Source organism: Protopterus annectens, chromosome 8.part1 (assembly GCF_019279795.1).
Source record: "Protopterus annectens isolate FY-2018-M chromosome 8.part1, PAN1.0, whole genome shotgun sequence".
Taxonomy (NCBI): Eukaryota; Metazoa; Chordata; order Ceratodontiformes; family Protopteridae; genus Protopterus; species Protopterus annectens.
Window position 1 is genome coordinate 529,215,714 of NC_056742.1, and position 24,835 is coordinate 529,240,548.

Sequence of the window (24,835 nt, forward strand, 5' to 3'; positions counted from 1 at the left end):
AAACATGCAGCCACCATTTTCTTCAGTTTCTTGCCCCAGATGTCAGGTGCCCCCTCAAAAGGTACACTCGATCATCTACATTTATGGTAAGTGTACACAACTGTACTATGTTCTTCATGTTTCACTGTTGCAGTCATTATATTTGGGTAGAGTCCCAAAGCTATGGATGGGTGGCTGGAGCTAAACAGCATTAGGAGCGGCTATGAGGCCCTGCAGAACTGCAGTGGCAAAGCCTGCCCTGGACTTAGTAAAGTGGCAGATGATAATGCTTTGTAAAGGTGTGCACTGAACTCAAGTAGCAGCCTCTAAAATGTCTTTGGTTGGTACTCCTCTGAGAAAGGCTGCTGAAGTGGCTGCAGCTCTGGTTGAATGTGGCCTAATGCCCTTAGGCACTGGCTTGCCATGCTGTGAGTAGCAGAAACAAATGCAGTGGCCTATCCACTTAGAAATAGTCTGCTTGGAGATGGCCTTTCCTTGTCATCCTGCAGCATATGCCACTAGTAATTGCTCTGACCATCTGAAAACTTTATTTCTATCCAAATAGAATCTAAGCTGTCTGTGTACATCCAAAGAATGCAGAATTATCTCCCCCTTGTTCTGTGGATTTGGATAAAAAGTTGGCAAATGAATAGTTTGGTTAAGGGCCACACTGGACACCACCTTAGGCATAAATGTTGGGTTTGTCCTCAGAGACCCTGTCTGGATAAAAAATGATAAAAGGTTCCACAGCCATGAGAGCCTACAGCGCTGACACTAGTCTTGCAGAAGTTACTGCTAGGAGCAGAGCTGTTTTCCAAGATAAAAACTTTATATCCGCAGTACCAGCTGGCTCAAAAGGAGGCAGTGTGAGTTTTTTTAAGACATAACTGAGGTCTCATGCAGGTATTGGTGATCTCCTTGGAGGCCTTAAATTTTTGGCTCCTATGAGGTACTGCCTTAATAAAGGATGAGAAAAGAGTGGTGGCTCTGTATTGTAATGAGCCGAAACGGCAGAGGCATGAATTTTAATTGATGAAAAAGATAGGTCTTTGTCCAGCATCTCAGGTAAGTATTGCAAAATCTGAGGAATATTTGGTGCAGCTGTATCAGTTCCTTGTGCCTGGTTCCAAGCACAAAATCTCTTCCATTTTCCAGCATAGGATTTTCTAGTACTAGGCCTTCTGGCTTCCAAAAGGACATCCATCACAGCTTTTCCGAGATGTGTGCTTTGTATGGCTACATTGTCCACCATGCTGCCAGGTTTAGAGTCCTGAGTTGGCTGTGCAGAATCTGATTGTTTTGTTGGGACAGTAGATAAGGTATTTGAGGTAAGGTCCAGGCTGGGCATTGAGACATGTTTTTTTAAGATTGGATACCAGTACTGGCGTGGCAAGTCTGGGGCAATCAGAATAATTTTTGTTTTTTCCGGTCTGACCTTTAGGAGTACCTTGGGGAGGAGAGGCAGTGGAGGAAAGGCATATACTGATATGTTTTTCCAGCTGAAAGATAAGGCGTCCACTTTCCATGCTTGTCTGTGAAAGTCCCTGTGCAGAATCTTTTTAGTTGACAGTTGTGAGGAGAGGCAAATAGATCCATGTCCAGGCATCCCCATTTCTTTATCATGCTGAAGACTTGTGGATCCAGGTGCCACTCGTGGGGATCCATGAGGTTTCTGCTTAGTTCGTCTGCCAGATATTTTCTTTTCCTGGCAGGAATTGTGCTTGCAGATGAACTTGGTAAGTCAATGTTGTGTCCCATAAAGTCATGGCTAGTCTGCAAAGGGGGTAAAGAATGAGTGCCCCCCTGCTTATGTACCACATGACCGTGGTGTTGTCTATCAGAAGTTGTCCCGGATGAATTAGGTCCTTGGAGGCTGTTAGGGCATTTTTGAACAGCTAGCATCTCTTTGATCGATATGTAGATGCATTTGGTTTGGGGACCAGGTGCCCTGAATGCCTCTTCCTGCCATGTGCGCCTCCCAGGCATAATCTGATGCATCCGTTGTTAGGTTCTGCCTGGCTGGGGGTAGTGAGAATGGCTGTCCCTTGTTTTGGTGACAAGCCTTTGCCCACCATCAAAACTCCTGTTGCAGGCAGGGAATGAGAGTAATCATTGTTTCCAGGCTGTGGCAATGTTGTGTCCAGACACTTTTTAGGTACCACTGAAGTTTTCTCATATGCAGTCTTGCATATGGAATTAGTAGGATGCAAGATGCCATGAAGCCCAAAGCCTGCAGAATGTTTCTTGCAGATAACTGGGCCTTTGTTGCCATTCCCTTGAAGTAGGTAGTCAGTTGCTTTTGTTTGTCTGGCATGAGATAAGCCATCTGGGCAGTTGTATTTAAGCTTGCACCCAGGAATATTATCTCTTGAGAGGGTGCTAGTTTTGATTTCTTTTCATTGACTGTGTACCCTAGGTATGTTACAAGTAAACACCAGATGCTGTAGTAGAAGGTCCTTGTTCTCTGCTTGAATGAGGCAGTCGTGAAAGTAAGGATATATTTGTATTCCTCTGTCTGCAGAAAGCAATTATTGGTGCCAGGCACTTTGTGAAGACCCCTGGGCACAGTAGATAAGCCAAAGGGCAGTGCAGAGAATTGGTAATATCTTTTGCATGCTTGTCTGATTGGGACATGCAGGTATGCCTCTTTTAGGTCTAAAGTCATGAGCCAAGCCTTTCTGCCCAGCATGGGTAGTAGCTGCTGTAAGGTCAACATCTTGAATTTGTGTGTAGAATAGATAGGTCCAGAATTGGTCTCCATGCTTTGTCCTTTCTGGGTACCAAGATGCTTTGTCCTTTCTGGGTACCAAGAACAGTCTTGAGTAAAATCCTTGACCCTGCTCTTGTTGTGGCACTTGTTGACTAGCCCCAGTGTCCATGAGGGATGAAACTTATTTTTGAGCCTCTGCCCATTGATTTTTTGGCAGGTCTGGCCAACTGTTTGCCCTTGGCAGGGTATGGAAGTGAAACTTGTAGCCTTGTGACACTGTGTAAAACCCATTTGTCCTGGGTTATAATGTGCCAATTTTGTGAAAAAAGTACTATTTTTCCCCCTACAGGTGCTGCCAGAAGATAAGTGCTTGGTGCAGGCAGGGGGAAGTCATTGGGACAGTTTCCTGTAGGGTTGTGATTTGTCTTCTCCACTTTTGGAGGTAGAAACACCCCATTGCTTAGACCTGTATGAACCTTGTGGCTGGGATCTGCCTCTAGGGCATCTGGATCTTCCCCTTTGAGGTCTGTCTGACACTGGAAAGGGCCAATTCTTTGTAGGCCGGTGTCTGCTAAACCTAGGTGGCTGTACTTGTAAAAAATCTTTAACCGTTTGCATAGATTTAGCTTTGTCCTCCATTTTCTTTAACACCTCTTCTGCCTCAACACCAAACAAAGTATCATGCTGTAATGGTGCATCTAGTAATTTAGCTTTGACATGATCAGACAGATTTTGTTCCTTCAACCAAGCATGCCTTCTAATTACAGAACCAGTCACTGCGGTCCTGCAGGAGGCCACCAGAGAATCAAAACCACATTGCAAAGTATGCTTTCCAACTTGTTCAGCTGCATGCAATAAATCCTGCATTTTTGTTTTCTGCACATTCAGAATTTACCATCATTTTCTGTTTAAGCAGTGTCATGATGCATTGTTGATATTTGAGCATATGAAACTAGCAATTTAAGGCCCTTATAGCCAAGGTAGCAGATGTGTAAATCTTTTTTCCCCATCTATCCAGTGCCCTTGAATCTCTGTCAGAGGGGGTAGGGTTTTTTGCAGTGGAAGTCTTAACCCTTTTGGGACCCTGAGAAATAGTTTCTGGGTCTGCAGCAGGGTTTTCAAAAAGGAATTTATGAGAGTCTGGAACCCTGTAGTATCTGTCAGGCTTAACAGGAGCTGGAGGTAAGGAGTCAGGGGTCAGACTAGACTCTGACATCAACAATGTCTAACACAGGAGGAATAGCTAGAGGCCTGTGTTGAAGTAATAAAAGGAAGTCCCTGAGCCTTTTCTTAGATTCTGAATAATCTTGGCTCTCCCAGTGAAAATGCTCCCTCATGGTATGCAAGGTTTCCCCAAAAGAGTAGTCCTCAGGAGGAGAGGCTGAAGGAATAGATTTTACAGCATCAGAATCCTCATAGGGAGGAAGTGAATATTCCTGATCAGAAGAGGAATCAGAGGAGATAGAAACCTGATCTGAAGATTCAGTCCGTCTCTTGCCTAGGCCTCTTATCAGGGGGGAGATGGGAACCCCTGATCAATCAGGAGGGAGATGGGAACCCCTGATCAAGGTAATTAAGTCTTCGACCATTTTGAGCATCTGCTTTTTGGGCATGGAGGCCTGTCCATGTGGTGAACTTGTTTCTTTGCCTTTAAAGGTGCTTTGGTCTTTGCTTTTGCAGCTGTAGTCAGTTTAATATACAATTGTTTAGGTCTGAATATACCCTCAGAAGCCGATGCCTGCTCATCAGCAGCTCCGGACCCATCTGAGGGAATGGTCTCTGAGGCTCCAATACCTTGAGTTTCCAGTGGCCTGGTGGACTCCACGTGGGAGTCAGTAGCGGCCTGTGCCTCTAAAGTAGCGGGCGTCAGGGGCTGCAAAAGTGCCTCAATGAGAACCAGTGACTGGCTTAGGAGAAGCTTCGTCATCGGTTTTGGACCTCGGTTGCCTGTCTTTTTCCTTTTTATTTGCGTTTTGTATGAACTCTGGTAGTCAGATGGCTATCCGACGACATTGTATAATTAAATCTGCACCCAAAGCAGCTTAATGCAAAATCGTACTGATGCTTGGTGCGTTGGTTAAATTTAGCACAAAACTGACAATTTGAAATGTCGTGGTCAGGGCCTAGGCAAGGAATACAGTAAGAAAGAAAGTCCTTATGAGGTATTTGCTTCCCACAAGAAATACAATTAACTTTTTCTGACATCGGTCTTGAGCAAGAAAAACAAAGTTTCCCCAACAGGGTACTTAGCTTTTAATGAAGACTAAGGATCTGAAACTCGAACACGAAAATCTCAGGAGTCGGCCGACTGGCACTTGCGAACTGCTTCGGGCACCGCACGGCAAGAAATACTGAAGAAAATGGCGTCTGCTGCATGTTTTATACCTCTGACGACCTGACGTCAGGGAAGAGGCGACAGCACCCGACGCAGGACCCAAGACTTTGGAATTCAGGCCGACTGAGGGCAACCTGCCAGCAGATTACCCAAATGTAATGACTGCAACAGTGAAACACGAAGAACATCAAGGTTTGAAGAGAAAGTATCATAAAAGAAGGAACCTTGAGAATGGTGTTGGAGGCCTCTAATGGATCTCTCCTTGCCCAAAAGCCCTCCTTTTCGAGGAACTAGGAACATTCTGGAGTAAAATTCTTTTCCTACTTGGGAAGTAGGGACAGGCTAAATAGTTCCCTGGTCTACCAGATATGCAAGAACCTCCAAAAAGTGAGGAAGCTGCGCTCAATGAGACTGGTGAATCCCTGAAAAAGGAGGGAGAGATTTCCACACCATGAAGTAACCCGGATGGATGATGGGCACAACTCAAGAATCTGAGGTGATGAGTTGCCAGTTTGAAAGGCAAAGGGATAATTGTCCGATAAAGAAAGCTTCTGAGCCACAGCAGCCTGAGACAACCTAGCAGGAAGCTAGTCGGCCAACCTTCCTGCCTTTAGTAGACTGATGAGGTTTGCCTGCAAACAAAGGCAGGTCTTGAAAGATGGTTCCACTGGAACCTAGGGATGGGGACACAAAAATAAGGTCCTGCAAAATTTTGTTACACTTTTCACGAAAAACATTGGCAGCAGAATCAGTCCCACAGAGACGGTTATGTTTTTATAGTACTGTGTGCCGCTTCCTGGTGAATTCCATACACCTTTACAGCATTTATTTGTGCATTTTCTGGTTCTTGGTTGACTAAATGCTACTTTTTGGTTAAGAGAAGTACAGTTTTGTACCTACTATAAATGTAGATGTTCGAGTGTTCACACTGCTGCAGTCATTACACTTGGGTTATCCTGCCGTCAGGTGGTCCTGCAGTTGGCCAGAGTTCCAAAGTCTTGGTCCGGCATCTGTTGCTGTTGCTTCTTCCCGGACATCAGTGCGCCAGGGGTTTACAAGATGCATCCAACGCCATTTTCTTCAGTTTTTCTTGCCCCAGATGTCAGGTGCCACCAAGTAGGTAGGCAACACATATTGCTAATAAAACATATATATAAAATAAAAACAATACCTTCAGTTACAAGCAAATGCACCACAAAGGTTGTATAGGATAGAAAGGTATAGATAAGTCCAGCTAGGACAGAGGGGATGGAGGGAGGGTAATCTGGACTGCAGCAGTGTGAACACTAACATCTACATTTATGGTAGGTACAAAACTGTACTATGTTCACCGTGTTACAGTGCTGCAGTCATTACACGGGTAGAATCCCAAAGCTAAGGTTCGGTGGCTTGTCTATAAAGAGTTAGGATTGGCTACGAGGCACTGCAGAACTGTAGTGGCAAATCCTGCTCTGGATTTAGAGTAAAGAGGCAAGTGGTAATGCTTGGTAAAGGTGTGCACTGAACTCAAGTTGCAGCCTCCAAAATTTCCTTGGTTGGTACTCCTCTGAGAAAGGCTGTTGCTCTGGTAGAATGGGGCCTAATGTTATTAGGGACCGATTTTCCATGCTGTGTGTAGCAATAATGAATACAGTGTCCTATCCATTTGGAGATGGTCTGCTTTGAGATATCCTTGCCCTGTGATCCTGCAGCATATGCTACAAACAGTTGCTCAGTTTTCCTGAAAGCTTTTGTTTTGTCCAAGTAGAAGCGTTGCTGCCTGTGTATGTCCAAAGAGTGCAGAAGTTTCTCCCCTTTATTCTGGGGGTTTGGATAAAAAGTTGGCAAATGGATGGTTTGGTTAAGAGCCACACTAGATACCACCTTTGGCATAAAGGTAGGGTTTGTCCTTAAAGAAACCCTGTCCTGATGAAAGATTATAAAAAGTTCCACTGCCATTAATGCCTGTAGCTCCGAGACTCTTCGTGCTGAAGTTACTGCCAGGAGCAGAGCTGTTTTCCATGATAAAAATTTTAGATTGGCTGGCTCAAAAGGTGGCAGGGTCAGTTTTTCCAAAACAAAATTTAGGTCCCAAGTTGGTGTTGGTGCTCTCCGGGGCGGTCTTATGTTTTTAGCCCCTCTGAGGTACTGCTTTAGCAAGAGATGAGAGAATAAAGGAGGATCAGTGTTGTAATGTGTTGAGATGGCAGAGGCGTGGATCTTAATTGATGAAAAGGATAGGCCTTTGTCCAGCACCTCAGTTAAGTATTGTAAAATCTGAAGAATGTTTTGGACAAGAGGGTCAAGGCTTTGAGCCTGGTTCCAGGCGCAGAATCTCTTCGATTTTTCTGAGTAAGATTTCCTGGTGCTAGGCCACCTGGCCTCCAAAATGACATCCATGACAGCTTTAGAAAGAGGTGTATTGGAGGCAAAATCCATTGTGGGCCTTGAGCTAAGTTCTTTAAGATTGGGTACCAGTGCTGGCGTGGCCAGTCTGGAGCAATCAGGATCATCTGTGTTTTTTCTTGTCTAGCTTTTAGAAATGAGAGGCAGTGGTGGGAAGGCATAAACTTTTAGGCTTTTCCAGCTGAATGAGAGAGCATCCACTTTCCATGCTTGCATGTGGTAAGTCCTTGTGCAGAATTTTTGTAGTTGGCAATTCAGTGGGGAGGCAAAAAGATCTATGTCTGGGCATCCCCATTTCTGCATTACCATGCTGAAGATTTGTGGATTCAATTTCCATTCACGAGGGTCCATGATATTTCTGCTTAGATCGTCTGCCAGAGTATTTTTCTTTCCTGGCAGGAATTGTGCTTGCAGATGCACTTGATAAGTTAGAGCGGTGTTCCACAAGGTCATGGCTTGCCCGCATAAGGGATAAGAATGAGTGCCCCCTTGCTTGTTTATGTACCACATTACTGTGGTGTTGTCTGTCTTTAATAATAAATGTCCTGGATGCAGAAGGTCCTTGAAAGCTGTTAGGGCATTTTGAACAGCCAACATCTCTTTTTGACTGATGCGAAGATGCATTTGGTCTGTGGTCCACTTGCCCCAAATACATTTTCCTGCCATGTGTGCTCCCCAGGCGTAATCCGAAGCATCTGTTGTTAGTGTCTGCCTGGCTGTGGGTAGAGTGAAAGGCTGACCCTTGTTGAGGTGACATGCGTGTGCCCACCATCGAAACTCCTGTTGTAGGCAGGGAATTATTGGTATTACTGCTTCTAAACTGTGAGAGTGTCGAGTCCAAACACTTTTTAGGTACCATTGTAATTTCCTCATATGGAGTCTGGCATATGAAATTAGTAGTATGCAGGATGCCATGAATCCCAGGGCCTGCAGAATTTTTCTTGCAGGGAGATGGGACTTTTTTGCCAGTAATTGAAAATATTTAGTCAGTAATTGAAAATATTTAGTCAGTTGTCCTTGTTTGTCTGGCGTGAGATAAGCCATCTGGGCCATTGTATTTAAGCTGGCACCCAGGAATATTATCTGTTGTGAGGGCACTAGTTTTGACTTCTTTTCATTTACTGTATACCCCAGAGAATTTAGCAACCTTTTTACAAACACCAGATGCTTTAGAAGAATATCCTTAGTCTCTGCTTGACTGAGGCAGTCGCCCAGGTATGGATATATTTGAATTCCTTTTTGTTTTCAAAATGCAATTACTGGTGCCAGGCACTTTACAGACCCTGGGCGCAGTAGATAAGCCAAAGGGCAGTGCAGAGAATTGGTAGTGCATTGTACCAGCTTTGAATCTGAGGTATCTTCTGCAATTTTGTCTGATAGGGACATGCAGGTATGCCTCTGAGGTCCAGAGTAACAAGCCAAGCCTTCTTGCCCAGCATGGGAAGAAGCTGCTGTAGTGTCAACATTTTGAATTTCGGAACTTCCAGGTAAGTATTTAGAGTTGAAAGGTCTAGTATGGGTCTCCAGGCTTTCTCCTTTCTGGGGACCAGGAAAAGTCTTGAGTAAAATCCTTGTCCTTGTTCCTGCTGTGGTACATTTTGAATAGCTCTCATGCCCATGAGGGCTATTTGTTTTTGAGCCTCTGCCCATTGATTTTGTGGCAGGTTTGGCATTCCTTTTAGCCTTGATAAAGTTGATTTTGTGGCAGGTTTGGCATTCCTTTTAGCCTTGGTAAAGTGTGAAAGTGGAACCTGTAATTTTGAGACACAATATTCTGAACCCGTTTGACTTGGGTGATTGTTTGCCAATTTTGATAAAAAAGTGCTAGTTTTCCCCCTAAGGGGGCTGCCAAAAGGGAAGTGCTTGACGTACGAAGGGGGAAGTTTATAGGTTTATAGATTTATAGATTAGTACTAAGCTAACTGCCCTTGCGAGCCATTTTAAGCCTAGCCAATTATCCCTTCTGAGACTCAAACCCTGTTTGTAAGGCAAACACCTTAACCATCAGGCCACCCTCCCAACTTGTCATTGGGACTGTTTCCTGTATGGTTGAGATTTGTCCTCACCTCCTTTTGGGGAGGAGGTACCTCCCACTGTCGTCTGTTAGAGCCTTGGGGTTGAGATCTGCCTCTTGGGCATCTGTATTTGACTCTCTGTGGCCTGACACTGGAAAGGACCAATTCTTTGTAGACCAATTTCTGCTAAATCGAGGTGGCTGTACCTGTAAGAAATCTTTGACTGCATAGATTTAGCTTTATCCCCCATTTTCTTTAATACCTCTTCTGCCTCAACACCAAACAAGGCATCATGCTGTAAAGGAGCATCCAATAATTTTGCCTTAACATGATCAGGTAAACTTTAACCAAGCATGTCTTCGAATCACAGAACCTGTAACTGCGGCTCTACAAGAAGCCTCTAAAAAGAATCAAAACCACTTTGCAGAGTATATTTTCCCACCTGTTCAACTGCATGTAATAAATCCTGCATTTCTTTATAGTCAAGAGCTTCTGAGCTTGCAAGCATTTTCTGTTTTAACTGAGCCATTAAATACTGTTGGTACTTAAGCATGTGAAACTGGCAATTTAAAGCCCTTACTGCTAAAGTTGCAGAAGTGTAAACTTTCTTCCCCCATCTATCCAATGCTCTAGAATCTCTATCAGAGGGGACTGGATTTTTTGCAATGGAAGCCTTAACCCCTTTGGGACCCTGGGAAATAGTTTCTGGATCAGCAGAAGGGTTTCTGGATCAGCAGAAGGGTTTTTATAAAGAAACTTGAGAGTCAGGGATTCTAATACCTATCTGGCTTGGCTGGTGCAGGGAGGAAAAGAATCAGGAGATCAGCTGGATTCAGAGAACACATCATCCACAATATCTAGCACAGGCAGAATAGCCAGGGGCCTGTGCTGAGGCAATAAAAGGAAGTCCCTGAGCCTTTTCTCGGATTCTGAATAATCCTGACTTTCCCAATGGAAATGCTCCCTCATGGTATGTAAAGTTTCCCCAAAAGCATAATCCTCAGGAGGAGAGGCTGAAGGGATAGATTCTTCAGCATCAGAGTCCTCATAGGGGGGAAGAGAGTACCCCTGGACTGAAGAGGAATCCGAGGAAATGGAAACCTGATCAGAGGAATCAGTCTGTATCCTGCCTAGGTCTTTTCTCAGGAGGGGGATAGGAACCCCTGATTAGAGTAGAGTAATGAGGTCTTCGGGCATTTTAAGCATCTACTTCTTAGGCATGGAGGACTGTCCAGGAGAGTGCTGTAATTGCTTCTTTGTCTTTAATGGTGTCTTTGTCTTGGCCGTTGCTTTAATGGTAAGTTGTGAAGGTCTGAAAACACCCTCAGAAGCCAATGCCTGCTCAGCGGCTCCGGACCCATCTGAGGGATTAGTTTCCGTAGGCCCAATACCTTGAGTTTCCAGAGGCCTAGTTGTCTCCACGTGGGAGTCTGAGGCGGCTTGTGGCTCTGAGGTAGCGGGTGTCAGGGGCTGCGAAAGCACCTCACTGAGAACTGGCGACTGGCCTAGAAGAGGCTTCGTCGGTTTTGGACCTCGGATGCCTGTCTTTATCTTTGCGATTTTTCAGAATTGCGGTCGTCCGTTGATCTGACGGCATAGTATAATTGAACCTTCGGCCAAAGTAGTGCAAAGCAAAATCAAAACATCATTTTATAGTGCGTTTGTTAAATCTAGCACAAAACCGACAACTAGTGACGTCGTGATCAGGGCCTAGGCATGGAATACAGCAAGAGTGGAAGTCCTTATGAGGCAATTGCTTCCCACAAGAAATACAATTATTAACTTTTTTTGACATCGGTCAGAGGCAAGAAAAAATAGTTTCCCCAACGGGGTATTTAGCTTTATTGAAGACTTCGGATCTGAAATTCGACTTTGAAAATCTCAGGAGTCAACCGGCACTTGTGAACTGCTTCTGCTTCAGGCACCGCGTGGCAAGAAAGACTGAAGAAAATGGCACTGGATGCATCTTATATACCCCTGGGCACACTGACGTCAGGGAAGAAGCGACAGCAACCGACACTGGACCAAGACTTTGGAACTCTGGCAGACTGTGGGACCACCTGACAGAAGGATAACCCAAGTGTGATGACTGCAGCAGTGTAACACGATGAACATCCTGCTTTTGAGCCTTTGCCCAGTGGCTTGGGAGTAGGTCCGGCCAACCGTTTGGGGTCGGTAAGGAGTGGAAGTGGAATCTGTATCCTTGGGAAACTATATTTAAAATCCATTTGTCTTGGGTAATGAGTTCCCAGTTTTTTGCATGCAGGGTGATCTTTCCCCCTAAAGGAACAGTCAGTTGAGCAGGGCTTGGAATGTTTAAGGTTAAGTCATTGTGACAGTTTACCATGGGGGGGGGTGTCTTACTACTTCCAGCTTTGGAAGTGGGAGCCCCCCCACTGCTTAGGCCTGTGAGTACCTCGAGACTGAAGCCTGGGTGGTCTGCTGATCCTGGGTTTGGACTGAAGGCCTGCAAGAGACAGAAAGGACAAATTCTTAGGCCAGTGCCTACTAAATCTGGGAGACCATACTTGCAGGAAACGGTTTGCATAGATTTAGCTTTTTTCTCCATCGTTTTAAGTACTACTTCTGCTTTGTTGCCAAACAGGCGGTCTTGGTTTAAGGGAGCATCCAGTAATTTGGCTTCAACATACTCTGGCAAATTTTGCACCTGAAGCCAAGCATGCCTTCTAAGTACAGACCCAGTGACAGCAGCCCTGCAAGATGCCTCTAATGAATCAAAACCACATTGCAAAGTATGTGTACCAACTTGTTCAGCAGAATGCATTAAATCCTGTAATTATTTTCAGCCCAGTCAGGAATAAACATCATTTTCTGTTTAAGCAATCCAATAATATGCTGCTGATACTTTTAACATATGAAACTGGCAGTTTAAAGCCCTAATGGCCAAAGTAGCAGACGTTTATACCTTCTTACCCAATCTGTCCAGGGACCTGGAATCTCTATCGGGGGGTAGGATTTTTGCCAGTAGCAGCCTTAATGTCTTTGGGTCCCTGTGAAATTGTCTCTGGATCAGCAGTAGGATTCTTAAAGAGGAACTTGAGAGTATCAGGGACTCTAATACCGGTCAGGTTTCCTGGGAGCCGGAGGTAAAGTGTCTGGGGCCAGGTTAAATTCCAAGAAGGCATCATCTACAATGTCCAGTACCGGAGGGATAGCTAAAGGCCTGTGCTGAGGTAGGAGTAAGAATTTCCTAAGCCTCTTTTTGGAGTCTGGCTTTCCCAGCGGAAATGCTCCCCAAGAGTAAGCAAAGTTTCACCAAAAGAGAAATCTTCTTGAGGGGAAGCGGAGGGAATGGAGTCCTCTGCATCAGAATCCTCATAGGTAGATAAGGGCAAATCCTGGTTATCAGAAGAAACGAAAGTTTCAGAATCCTTATCAGCAGAATCAGAAGGAAAATCAGTTCTAGGTCTCAGAGGGAAAAGGGTGGCTTCCCTTGATTAGAGTAATAAGGTCTTCAGCCATTCTTATTTGTCTTTTAGGCATAGGGACCTGACCATGCAGTCTGGGCATCAATTTTCTAGGAGTGGATCGAGTTTTAGGCCTTGAAGAAGATGGTGTTGGTTTAATATGCAAGTCAATAGAGGCCTGAATGCACCCTCAGAAGCCGGTGCCTGCACAGCGGCTCCAGACCCATCCAAGGTAGAGACATCCACAGGTTCCACAATTGAAGCATCTCATGGCATACCGGACGATGAATGGGTCTCAGTAGAGGCCTGTGAATCTGATGTAGCGGGTATCAGGGGCTGCAAAAGCGCCTCACTGAGTACCGGCGAACTGGTGACTAGCTTAACAGAAGTGTCATCAGCTTTGGACCTACGCGGTCTGTCTCCGTCTTTACCTTTGCATTTTTTCAGAATGTTGGTAGTCAGGTGGCTTACTGAAGCCATTTCTGGATAATTGAACAGAGTACCAATACAGATGTGAAAATGAACCAACAAATAGTTAGAGGATTGAATAAGGCACAAAACCAACAGCAAGGGACGTCATGGTCTGGGCCTAAGCAAGGAATGCAGTACGAATGAAAATCTTCGAGGTATTTGCTTTCCACAAGTAATACAATTGTTAACTTTTACTGACATTGGTTTACAGCAAGAAAAAGGATTCCCAACGGAGTACTTAGCTTTGTTGAAGACTTCAGATCTGAAACTTGAAAACGAAAATTTTAGGAGTCGGCCGACCGGCACTTGCAAACTGCTTCGGGAACCACATGGCAAGAAAGACTGATGTAATGGTGTCGGCTGCATGCTTTATACCCCTGACTACCTGACATCATGGAAGATGAGACATCAACCAACGCAAGACCCCAACTGAGGGCTACATGCAAGCAGATAACCCAAATGTAATGACTGCAACAATGAAACACACAGAACATCTATATAAAAGACACTCCACATGCACAATTGCTGTTCATACGAAAGGGCAGATGGATGAAAAGAAAAGAAATCAATACCAGCTAGGAAAAGTCTGATACAGAGTCTGGCGATGACAAGATAATTATCAGGGTCTAAAAATAACAGATGGGAACACACATCTAAAAAAAAAAACTGTTAGAAACATGATAGAAGAGATGAACAACATTAGGGAAGACAGGTTTTTGTTCTATTGTGTGTGTCAAACGATGAATACATTGAAATGCTTAACAGGATGACGTGTGATGTTTGGGCCTTTTCCTCTTTGAAGGAAGATAATGTGAGCAGGACTGATGCCACAAGTATACCGGATACGGAAAAGGGGAGGTGAGGGCAATTTGTCAAGTGTCGGGGGGACAAAAGAGAAGGATAAACAAACATTAAATATTTTTATTTACATTAGATTACTGGGAAAGCATGACTGGGTAGGAGCCCATTTTCAGTGGAGGCCTTGGGAGAAAAGCTCTAGTAACGCATTAAAATTACTACAGAGTAAGCAACTAAAGAAAAATTATTATACAACAGTAATAAGAAAACATACAAAAATAAATAACATGTCTTAGTGATAAAAATATGCAGAGTACAATGTCATTGCGCAATGAAAAATACATAAGAGTAGAACTTGCACAGTATACAAATGGATAACTTGAAGACATTCAGTATAAAACAGTCATGACTGTATATTCTGTACAATATGAATGAGATTATACTTTTGTCTTGTGGAAGTTTAAGGATTACATATTGATTAGTATACTTTGTTTACGAGAAAGTCACAGAAGTACAGTTGGTTTACTAGTAATTTCAGTTGATCGATCAGGAAAGGGGAATTCTAGTCAGTAAACTCACTGGTGTTGGTTTATGGTGGCATGAAGTTCTGATCACAAGGACAGATGCGATTATTAAGAAAGTGATTTTTTTAGGGTGACTTTTAGGGTTTTCATAGACCTCAGTTTGCGTTATGGAAGGAGAGCACCCCATAGCTTTGCTGTGGAGTAAGAGTACAAGCTCTGTCCAGCTTACTTACTGGGTTTGTATACGGTAAGAAGCTGTTTATTAGTAGAAAAAAGATTTTGGGTTGGGATGTAGGACTGTACAACAGAATGCAGGGATGGGTGGTTATTTGGACTGTATATTAATTTATGAGCAATAATTTTAATGCGTTTAAAAATACAAAAAACAAATACAGCTTAAATACCAAATGAAACCCATGAATACAAATATATTACAATAATGCAAGAGAAATGTTAACCAGTTTATACAGAAATTAAAGGCAAGTTAGTATAATACAAACACGAATTGCAATATGAAGTGAGAGAAAAACAGGCTTAAGGAATATTTAGAGAAAGATGTGATTATTAAGAAAGTGATTTTTTTAGGGTGACTTTTAGGGTTTTCATAGACCTCAGTTTGCGTTATGGAAGGAGAGCACCCCATAGCTTTGCTGTGGAGTAAGAGTACAAGCTCTGTCCAGCTTACTTACTGGGTTTGTATACGGTAAGAAGCTGTTTATTAGTAGAAAAAAGATTTTGGGTTGGGATGTAGGACTGTACAATAGAATGCAGGGATGGGTGGTTATTTGGACTGTATATTAATTTATGAGCAATAATTTTAATGCGTTTAAAAATACAAAAAACAAATACAGCTTAAATACCAAATGAAACCCATGAATACAAATATATTACAATAATGCAAGAGAAATGTTAACCAGTTTATACAGAAATAAAAGGCAAGTTAGTATAATACAAACACGAATTGCAATATGAAGTGAGAGAAAAACAGGCTTAAGGAATATTTAGAGAAAGCCGGGGGAGAAAAAAATGGGCAAGAGGTGAGTGAGGGGAGTGAGGAGATGCGAGATATGAACAGGTATTCGTTCACATTTTGGAAAATTGTTTATCCTGGTGTTGAGCAACAGCAAAACCAGCGTTTAGCTATATAAATCCTTAATATACAACTGGATTGACTTTCAGACCATGTACAACGTCTCAAATACAAGGGTTTAACATAAGGCTGGTTTGAGAGTCATATGGATGTGGGTCTGACATTTAACGTGTTATACATGAGACTACCCACTTCCAAAAAATTTTGGGTTATGTAAAATATGTCAATGATAACATGGGGACAGAAACAAGCAATTTCAATGATGTGGATGAATTAAATGGGTATTTGGAAATGCTTTATGAATAGAAAAAACATATGTTAATATCTGACAAGTCTCCAAATGTTAAGTAGAATGATGGGGGGTCATGAAATTGTTAAGCAGATTAAGGACATGGGTCAGTTTTATCCAACAAACTTGCATTTAAAACTTCATATCAAGATATTACAACAAAAGCTTTAAGAAAGAAGGCAATAATGCACATCAGAATATAAATTAAATGTTTTCTTAACCTTTGGTGATATTGGATCAAATGAGTTAGAGACAGTTTACTAAGAATAAAGCATGTTAAGATCTTACAAAAATAGAAATACAAGCCAAATGAATCTGTATAGTACACTTCACAGAACAATGAGAGGTAAATTGCCTGGCTATAGGAAATGAGGAATTAAATTGTCGATTTAGGTTTAAATCTGAAAGAGCAATGCACTAGAATAAGATATAGGGGGACTTATTTTATAAAACAGAACTAAGAAAAAATGGATGCACCACTCAAATTATGGGGAATGAACTTTTCCACTGACCCTTTGGATAAATTTAAACAGCAGCTTAATGACTATAGTGGGAATAATAAATATAATATGAAAGAAACTGGTCACCAGCGAATGCTTGAAACTGTGAACGCTGTATACTTGACCCAAACACTTCAAAAATCCAAAACACTGAACACACGGATCAGCGATTTTTTCCCCCATCTGTAAAAAAAAACACTCAAACACAAAATAAAGTGGGGGGCATCGCTGTGCCCCCCACACCACCCCTACTTGTATACCATCTCAGAGATTGCACCACAGTGGGGGAAATGTCAAAGTCCCGAAAACAGCCCAGTGATTTTTTTTTCCCCCTGGGAAAAATTTCACCATTTAGGGTAAACACGTTCGATTAAACAGCGTATGCAACTTTAAGTGTTCGCTTACATAATAGGAACCCGAAAGAAACTGGACTGATAGCAGCTTGCTAATATGTTAATATGTAACCGTGAAAATATGGTGAAAACAGTTGAGCAGTTACATTGTAATACTTAATCTTTTTGTTAAATTACTGCAGTGACTTCTGTTTGAGATTGTGAAAAACTGATTCTGCCATCCATAGGCATTTTTTTAAAAAAAGTCCTACAAACCTGTCCAAAAACATCTGGTTGCAAAGTAACAATGAAAAAGTTGGTACACCCAACTAGAGCATGCACAGATTTACACTATGAACCCAATTCCAGCATGAAAGCCACATACCGCTTGGCACAACAAAATTAATCATTCAAAATGAATATTTTTCAGTACAATTTTATCTAAACCAAACTGCTACTAGAAGGATACCTTGGGTAGTAAGCGGTATAGTTCATATATAATTGTGTTGCTTGGGCTGGGTAGTAAGCAACTGCTGGGGCTGCGACTGCAGGACTGGCTGCAGTTCTCGCTGGCGTTAACAAGGCCTGAGGCTGGTAAAGTGCTGCTGCAGCGTCTGCTGGGATGACGGCTGTGGCTGCTTGCAATGCAGCATATGTTGGTGGAGACAGACCTGAAAAATGAAGAAAGAGAAATCAAAATCCATGCAAAATTGGAGCAGAATGAGAAACTTACCACTGAGATGGGGAAACTTACTGCCTCATTCCCTTTCCAACTGGTCAGCTTTGATACAATTTCAATGATTACCAGGCATTCAGTAGTCACTGTTGTAGTGCAACTACAGGCATTGATAGATGCAGTAAAAACAGCTGTATAAAGGACATCAAGTTTACACACACTCAGACATTCACCCACAGAATGAAGATAAAGACTGGAGTAAAGAATAAAGGAGGGGGTAGGAAAAAGTTATATAATCATGAGAATGGCGACTCACTGAGAAGCAGTCTGGGAGATTAAGCTCCAGGATATGAAGTCATATGACATTAAGCCAAATGGGACAGGACTTAAAAAAGTGTGGATCAGTAATGCCCGTGTAAAGTTGCAAATAGGTCACAAGTTCACAGGCAGTTACTATGCTAGCGACTCTACAGTCTTTACAAACATAACCATGTTAATTCCAAGTATCCCCATTTGTTATTTTTTGGGTAGTTCACAGAATGAATTTATGAACACAGCAGGTCTATGATCAACACTGCCTACTCTGTCCATGAGGGACATGGGTGCCACCCCAGGGGTGAATTATCTAGGTGGCATATGGATAAGGTCAGTATGGAGCTCTGTTTTATGTGAATATGGAGTCTATTCTACAGAAGTGTCAGTCTCTAGGAGACATATGCGTCTACTGCATGATCTGTTAATGTCACAAGCTAGGCTGATATCCCTAGAATGACAAGACTCTTGAGCCATATGACTTACTGATGTGCAACATGTCCATTAGGGCAGGGTTGGGGATTGACTTATGCCTGGCCTATAGGGCACCTCTCAGCAGCCTATCAGATGCAGAGTGAAGTGACAGGGCTTTCAGCCTGCCCACGTAGGTCATGGTTTGGAGTCCCTGCATTTTCTTAGTGAGAAACCTCCGAGGTCCCCCCAGCTGCTGCAGATATCTGGTGAGGTACATGCAAAGGGGTACATTATACTCTATTAGTGGTCTGATGAGGGTTGAGTACAGTGTGGAGTTATAACATTCCTTGACCGGGATGCTATGCCCTTGTTACGTAGAAGGCTTTCCTTACCACTGTGGAAACTTGGAGGTCAAAGTTCAGATTGCCATCAACCTGTGTTCCCAAGTCTTGCACAACTTGATGATCTTATCACCATGTCGTTTATGGAAGTGCAGGTTAAGAATGCTACAGATTTTAAAGATGTGAAGTTTAACATAGGGGATGAGAATGACCATTAGGTGGTGAAAACTAAGGGAACGAGTCCAAGATGCAATACTTAAGGCTATGGACAAGGGTGTGAGAAAGGAGCAAACGAAAAGGCCATGTGTCTCTACATAGAAAGTGAGGCTAGCAATTAGTGCAAATGACAGGGTAAACCACACGTGGAACAGGTTGAAAAAACAAGGAGACAAGCAGAAGGGCACAAGCCAAAAGGAAGTGGGCAGAAGAGAAAAAGGATGAATTAAGACTTATTTAGAAGCAGGAAGAAGGAACAGAAACACAAAACCAGGCAGGCTCAACAAAGCAGAAATCTTTTAAGACTGGGAAAACTGTGGTGCAAAAACACTGTTTCAGTCTATATAAAGAAAGGAAGGGAAGGGCACCATTGTGAAAAAGAGACACAAAGACAGAGAGAGTGCGAGCAAGCAGGAAAGCAGAAGACAGATGCCAGTCAAAGAGAACTGGCTTGTACAAGAACCAGATGGACTGCTTCTTACAGAGAGTTCAAGAATCTGCCAGGCAGGTGCCAGGTCCCTTGGTGGACATTTTCAAACCATGTCCTGCTGCAGAACTGCCCCAAAGATTTAACCCCTTGTATGAGGGAGATAAAAGACCTGTTATGTTAATAAAATCTTTGCATTATTTTTTACTAAAAATACTGAAGTAACATATTATACAGTAATGTGAAATATTTAAAAAAAAAACTTTAGCAGTTAAAAGCTGTGCTCACCAGAAATGTGCACTATCTAGGAGAGGGAGGTGGGGGGTACTTAGGACTAGTGTGAAGCTGCATTTTGGAATATGGTATGTAACTATGTACAATTCCAGAAGTCTTGGCTGCTCCCCATGGGAAGACCTGCTCTTTAAAGTAAATTTAGTACAACCCAATTTTCACCAACTGTAAACAGCAAGAACTAAATGAGCATATTACAGAGCTGACAGCTACATATATTGGTGCATCACACCAACGTAACTGAATTACAATGCTGCAGTGAGGAGGCTAAAGGATTAATTCATTATATGTGCTTAAACAAGTTTAACCACCAAGTAGAAACCATACTCGCAAGCGTTTTTGTACTACAAAGAAATCCCTACTATAGTACAAAGTCAGATATCTAAGCATGCAATCACAATACCTAGAAATATCATCCCCTTTTAGATCTCAAGGAGTGTCCAAATAGGAATGCTCTGAATGTTTGGGAGAGTGTCAATAGGCACACATCTGGACTGATTCATGCTCTCATTACAGATTTTAAGGCACATGAGCAGTGTTTCGCAGCAGTTCAGTACACACACACATGCTCAGTCTTTACTAAAGCCAGAGCTGCTGCACAAATGAGAGAAAGCGTTCCCAAAAGCAATACCTACTCTTACAAAACAAAATATTAACGAAGGCCAGTGTTTTCTCTTTATGTGGCATTTAATGGAGAAAATGCCTTGGACCACACTGTCACCCAGTGAAACATTTGCAAATCCCAGCCTTCACAGAAGTGTAATTATGATTCAGATCACTGCCCTCAGAGTAGGAAAGCCATTAGAGCTTAGCACCTACCATGTGTCAAGCCTTTTAGTAGCAGAGAGCGGCACAACTTGAAACTTACATGGTAACTTACATGGCGGTGGGGATAAGCCACTACGATTTAAAGTGCCACCCATTAAAACAAAGCTCATCTCCTCGCCTGAGCACTGGAACACCTCCACATAACGGTCTTTCATCATCTTCTTGTGGCACTTCTGGGCCACTATAAAGGCACGATCTGCTGACTTCATCTGGATAAAAGCATCACCTGAGGGCCTCCCCTAGATGGATCAAATGATGAAAAGACAGGTATTAAAATTAACTGGTGCACTTTCTGAAGTGCTCACATTACTGCCCTCCAAAGTACATCTTCTAAGCTACAAACATGGCGTTTTGTAAAAAAAAAACATTTTGGAAGAGACCCAGAGTGATTGTACAACGTCTCTATTAAAGTGACCTTTATCCAAACACGGAGGCCATCAATACTCATCTTCTGAAGCTACCTCACATGTTAAAACACAAATTAGGTAAAACAGCTTGCAACTGCGGTAAATTAGTAACTTCAATTCTCTGCACATTTCTCCAGGTACAACCCTTCAAATACTAACACATTTGAAATATTATATTGTTACTGATCATGGCACCATATTCTAATTCATTAGAACCACAACTGCTTAGCAGATACATCAACTTCTCCAGTTCTTTCCAGATGCTAGCAGAAGCAGAACTGCTCTACAACCAAGAGTGAATTCAATCACACTTGCTGCTTCTTCCATGTGGCAGCCAATCACAATGCTTTGTATCCATTCTCATTACAGGCCTTTTTATTCTTCAGTGAATAGAAGCCTTCTGCAATACTGCAGCTCCTCAACCAGAGAAAACTATCAAGGATTAAGACTATGCTCTCCAAATGCAGTTGTAAGAACGGACACATTTATTGAAGTACTCTGGCCAACATTTGACAGCAAATCCAATATAAATAAAAGATATCTATGCCAATAATGTGCTCCTTGACAACTTGTGCATAGCTCTGCTTGCACATGGCCCTGTTCCCAGCTCATGAGCCATTTTATTCAAGTACAGCTGTGAAGGCAACAATTGCAGGTGCTCATGTGTGGCGGCCACTGTTGCAGTCATAACATACAGCGATTATTGGTGCCAAAGTCCAATATTTGACAGAACTTTCAGAAAGTACAGTTGTGTACACTTGCCATAAAGCAGATGTTAGAGTGTATTCACTGTTTCAGTTATCACACTTGGGTTATCTGCCCGTCGGTCCGAATACCAGAGTCTTGGGATTTCTGCGTCGGATGCTGTCGCCTCTTCAGTCAGGTCATCAGGGGTATAAAACATGCAGCCAACACCATTACAGCAGTTTTTCTTGCCCCAGATTTCAGAAACCCCCAAAACAGGAAGCAATTATATGTGGAACACCTCCAGTAAAAAGTAAATATCATAACCATAAGATGTGGCCAAAAAGAGGATAGATGGAAAGAACAGAAGGGCCAGGGGGCTGGAGGGAGGGTAACCAGGACTGCAACAGTGAATACGCTCCAACATCTACATTTATGGTAAGCGTACACAACTGTACTATGTTCTTCGTGTTTCACTGTTGCAGTCATCACACTTGGGTTGATTCCCAAAACTGAGGAAAGGTGGAGGCAGACAAGAAGTATTGGGGCTGGCTAGCAGGCCTTGTAAGACTGCTGTGGCAAATCCAGCTCTGGATTTAGAAAACAAGTGGTAATGCTTGGAGAAGGTGTGTACAGAACTCCAGGCTGCAGCTTCCAGGATGTCCCTGATAGGGACTCCCCTGAGGAATGCTGTAGAGGGTGAGGTAGCCCTAGTGGAATGAGTTCTGATCCCCTGTGGGGTAGGTTTTCCATGGTGCTTGTAGAAGAAATGGATGCAGTGTGCTATCCATTTGGAAATGGTTTACTTTGAAATGGCCTTGCCCTCTGCCCCTGTAGTGAAGCTGACTAGCAGCTGGTCAGATTTTCTGAAAGGTTTAGTTCTGTCAAGGTAGAACCTGAGCTGTCTGTGCACGTCCAAGGAATGCAGAATCCTTTCTTCTTTATTCTGAGGATTAGGGAAAAAGGTTGGTAAATGGATGGGATGGTTTAAAACCACACTGGATACCACCTTGGGCATAAATGATGGGTTAGTCCTGAGGGAAACCCTGTCCGCATGGAAAATAATGAAGGGTTCCACAGCCATTAGTGCCTGTAACTCAGACACTCTTCTTGCTGAAGCGATGGCTAGAAGTAAGGCTGTTTTTCTGTAGCAGCAGGCTCAAGAGGGAAACGTGAGCTTCTCTAGTACAAGGCAGGGGTGGGAGCGCCCCTCGGGGGCCTTAAATTGTTAGCTCCTCTCAGGAACTGTTTGATGACAGGGTGAGAAAATAAGATGTGGCTCAGTAAAGTAGTGAGCTGAGATGGCAGAGGCATGAATTTTAACCGATGAAAAGGATAGGCCTTTGTAGAGTAGCTCTGCTAGGTAATCTAGGATTTGAGGTAAGGTGGGCACAGCTGTGTCCTTTCATTGAGACTGGCTCCAATAACAATATCTTTTCCACTTTTATGACTAGGATTTCCTAGTACTAGGCCTTCTGGCCTCAAGGAGGACGTCCAGCACCGGTTTGCCGAGGGTTGGGGATAAGCCAGGCTGCAAGGTTCAGAGTTTGCAGCTGCCGATGCAAAATCTGTCCCTCCTGCTAGGACAGCAGGGAGGGGGTCTGATGTAGGTGCTAGGGTGACACTGCTGTCGGACTGCGTAGGAGTGGGTACCAGTGTTGGCAAGGCCAGTCGGGGGCAATAAGGATTGTCCTTGGCCTGTCCTGTTTTATCTTGAGTAGTATTTTTGAGGAGAGGGGCAGAAGGGGAAGGCATAAATTGAGAGGTTTTGCCATGTAGAGGATAGGGCATCCACTTTCCACACTTGGCTGTGGGGCTTTCTGGTGCAATATTTGATCAATTGATGGTTTTGGAGGAGGTACACCTCTGGAGTCCCCCACCTGAGGATTAGAAGTTTGAAGGAGTTGGATTCCAGCTTCCACTCATGTGGGTCTAGTAGATTTCTGCTCAAGTCATCTGCCAGTGAATTTTGTTTGCCGGCAGAACTGAGCTTGAATGTGAACTTGGTTGCTCAGGGCTGTGTTCCACAGGGCCATGGCTAACCTGCAGAGAGGGTAGGAATGAGTTCCCCCCTGCTTGTTTATTTACCACATAATTGTGGTGTTGTCTACCTTTATTAGTTGTTGTTCTGGAAGGAAAAAGGTATTTGAAGGTTGTCGGAGCATTCTGTACAGCTTTTGATTGATATGCAGGGGAATTTGTTCTGGGCTCCATTTGCTTTGAATGCATTTGCCTGCCATGTGATCCCCCCACGCATAGTGTGATGAGTCTGTTGTCAAGGTTTGGGCTGCGAGGGGTTGAGTGAAAGAAGTCCCTTGTTGAGGTTGCATGCCTCTGCCCACCAAAGGAACTTTGCCTTTAGAACAGGAATGATAGGAATCAGTGTTTCCAAGTCCCGAGAATGTTGACACCAGAGACTTTTTAAGTACCACTGAAGTTTCCTCATATGCAGTCTTGCATATGGAATTAGTAGAATGCATGAGGCCATGAACCTTAGGGCTTGCAGTATTTTTCTTGCAGATAGCTAGGTTTTGGTGGCCATTAGTTTGAAGTAGTTTGTCAAATAAGCCTGTTTTTCTGGAGTGAGGAATGGCATCTGGGAAGATGTGTTCAAACTTGCGCCCAGGAATACAATCTTTTGGTTGGGCAGCAGTTGTGATTTCTTTTTGTTGATGGTGTACCCCAAAGAAGTTAGAAGTCTCTTTACAAATGCCAGGTGCTGAAGCAGCAATTCTTGACTGTCCGCCTGAATCAGGCAATTGTTCAAGTATGGGTAAATTTGAATATTTCTCTGCCTGCAGTATGCAATGGCTGGAGCCAGGCACTTTGTGAATACCCTGGGTGCAGTAGACAGGGCATAGAGCCTGCCCTGAAACTAGACATTTCCTACAAGATTCCCTTATGGAGATGTGCAGAGAAGCTTCTTTTAAGTCTAGGGTGACTAGCTAGGCATCCTTGGCTAGCACAGGAAGAAGCTGTTGCAGAGTCAACATTTTGAATTTTGGGACCACCAGAAAGTTTTAAGTCTAGGGTGACTAGCTAGGCATCCTTGGCTAGCACAGGAAGAAGCTGTTGCAGAGTCAACATTTTGAATTTTGGGACCACCAGGAAGGTGTTGAGAATTGACTGATCTAGGATAGGACGCCAAGATCCCTCTTTTCTGGGCACCAAGAATAGTCTGGAGTAGAAACCCTGTCCCTTTTGCTCTATTGGCACAGGTTGAATAGCCATGATACTGAGTAGAGAAAGTACTTGCTTTTGAGCCTCTGCCCACTGGTCTGGAGGAATGTCCGGCAACCCGCTTGGGGTTGGCAGTGAGTGGAAGTAGAATCTATATCTCTGGGATACAATGTTTAGGACCCATCAGTCACGGGTAATGGGCA

General features: G+C 43.3%; 1 protein-coding gene across 1 annotated transcript in view; it reads right to left on the reverse strand.

Annotated features, from left to right (window-relative positions):
- Nucleotides 1-17,297: 17,297 nt before the first annotated feature.
- ESRP2 (epithelial splicing regulatory protein 2) overlaps nucleotides 17,298-24,835 on the reverse strand; it is a 318,023-nt gene continuing 310,485 nt past the window's right edge. Inside the window, exons 12-13 of the mRNA XM_044082050.1 lie at nucleotides 20,402-20,600; nucleotides 17,298-17,527 (exon numbers count right to left, since the gene is read on the reverse strand). Of these exons, the coding sequence (XP_043937985.1) occupies nucleotides 17,298-17,527; nucleotides 20,402-20,600 (429 nt within the window). The remainder of the gene's footprint in view (nucleotides 17,528-20,401; nucleotides 20,601-24,835) is intronic.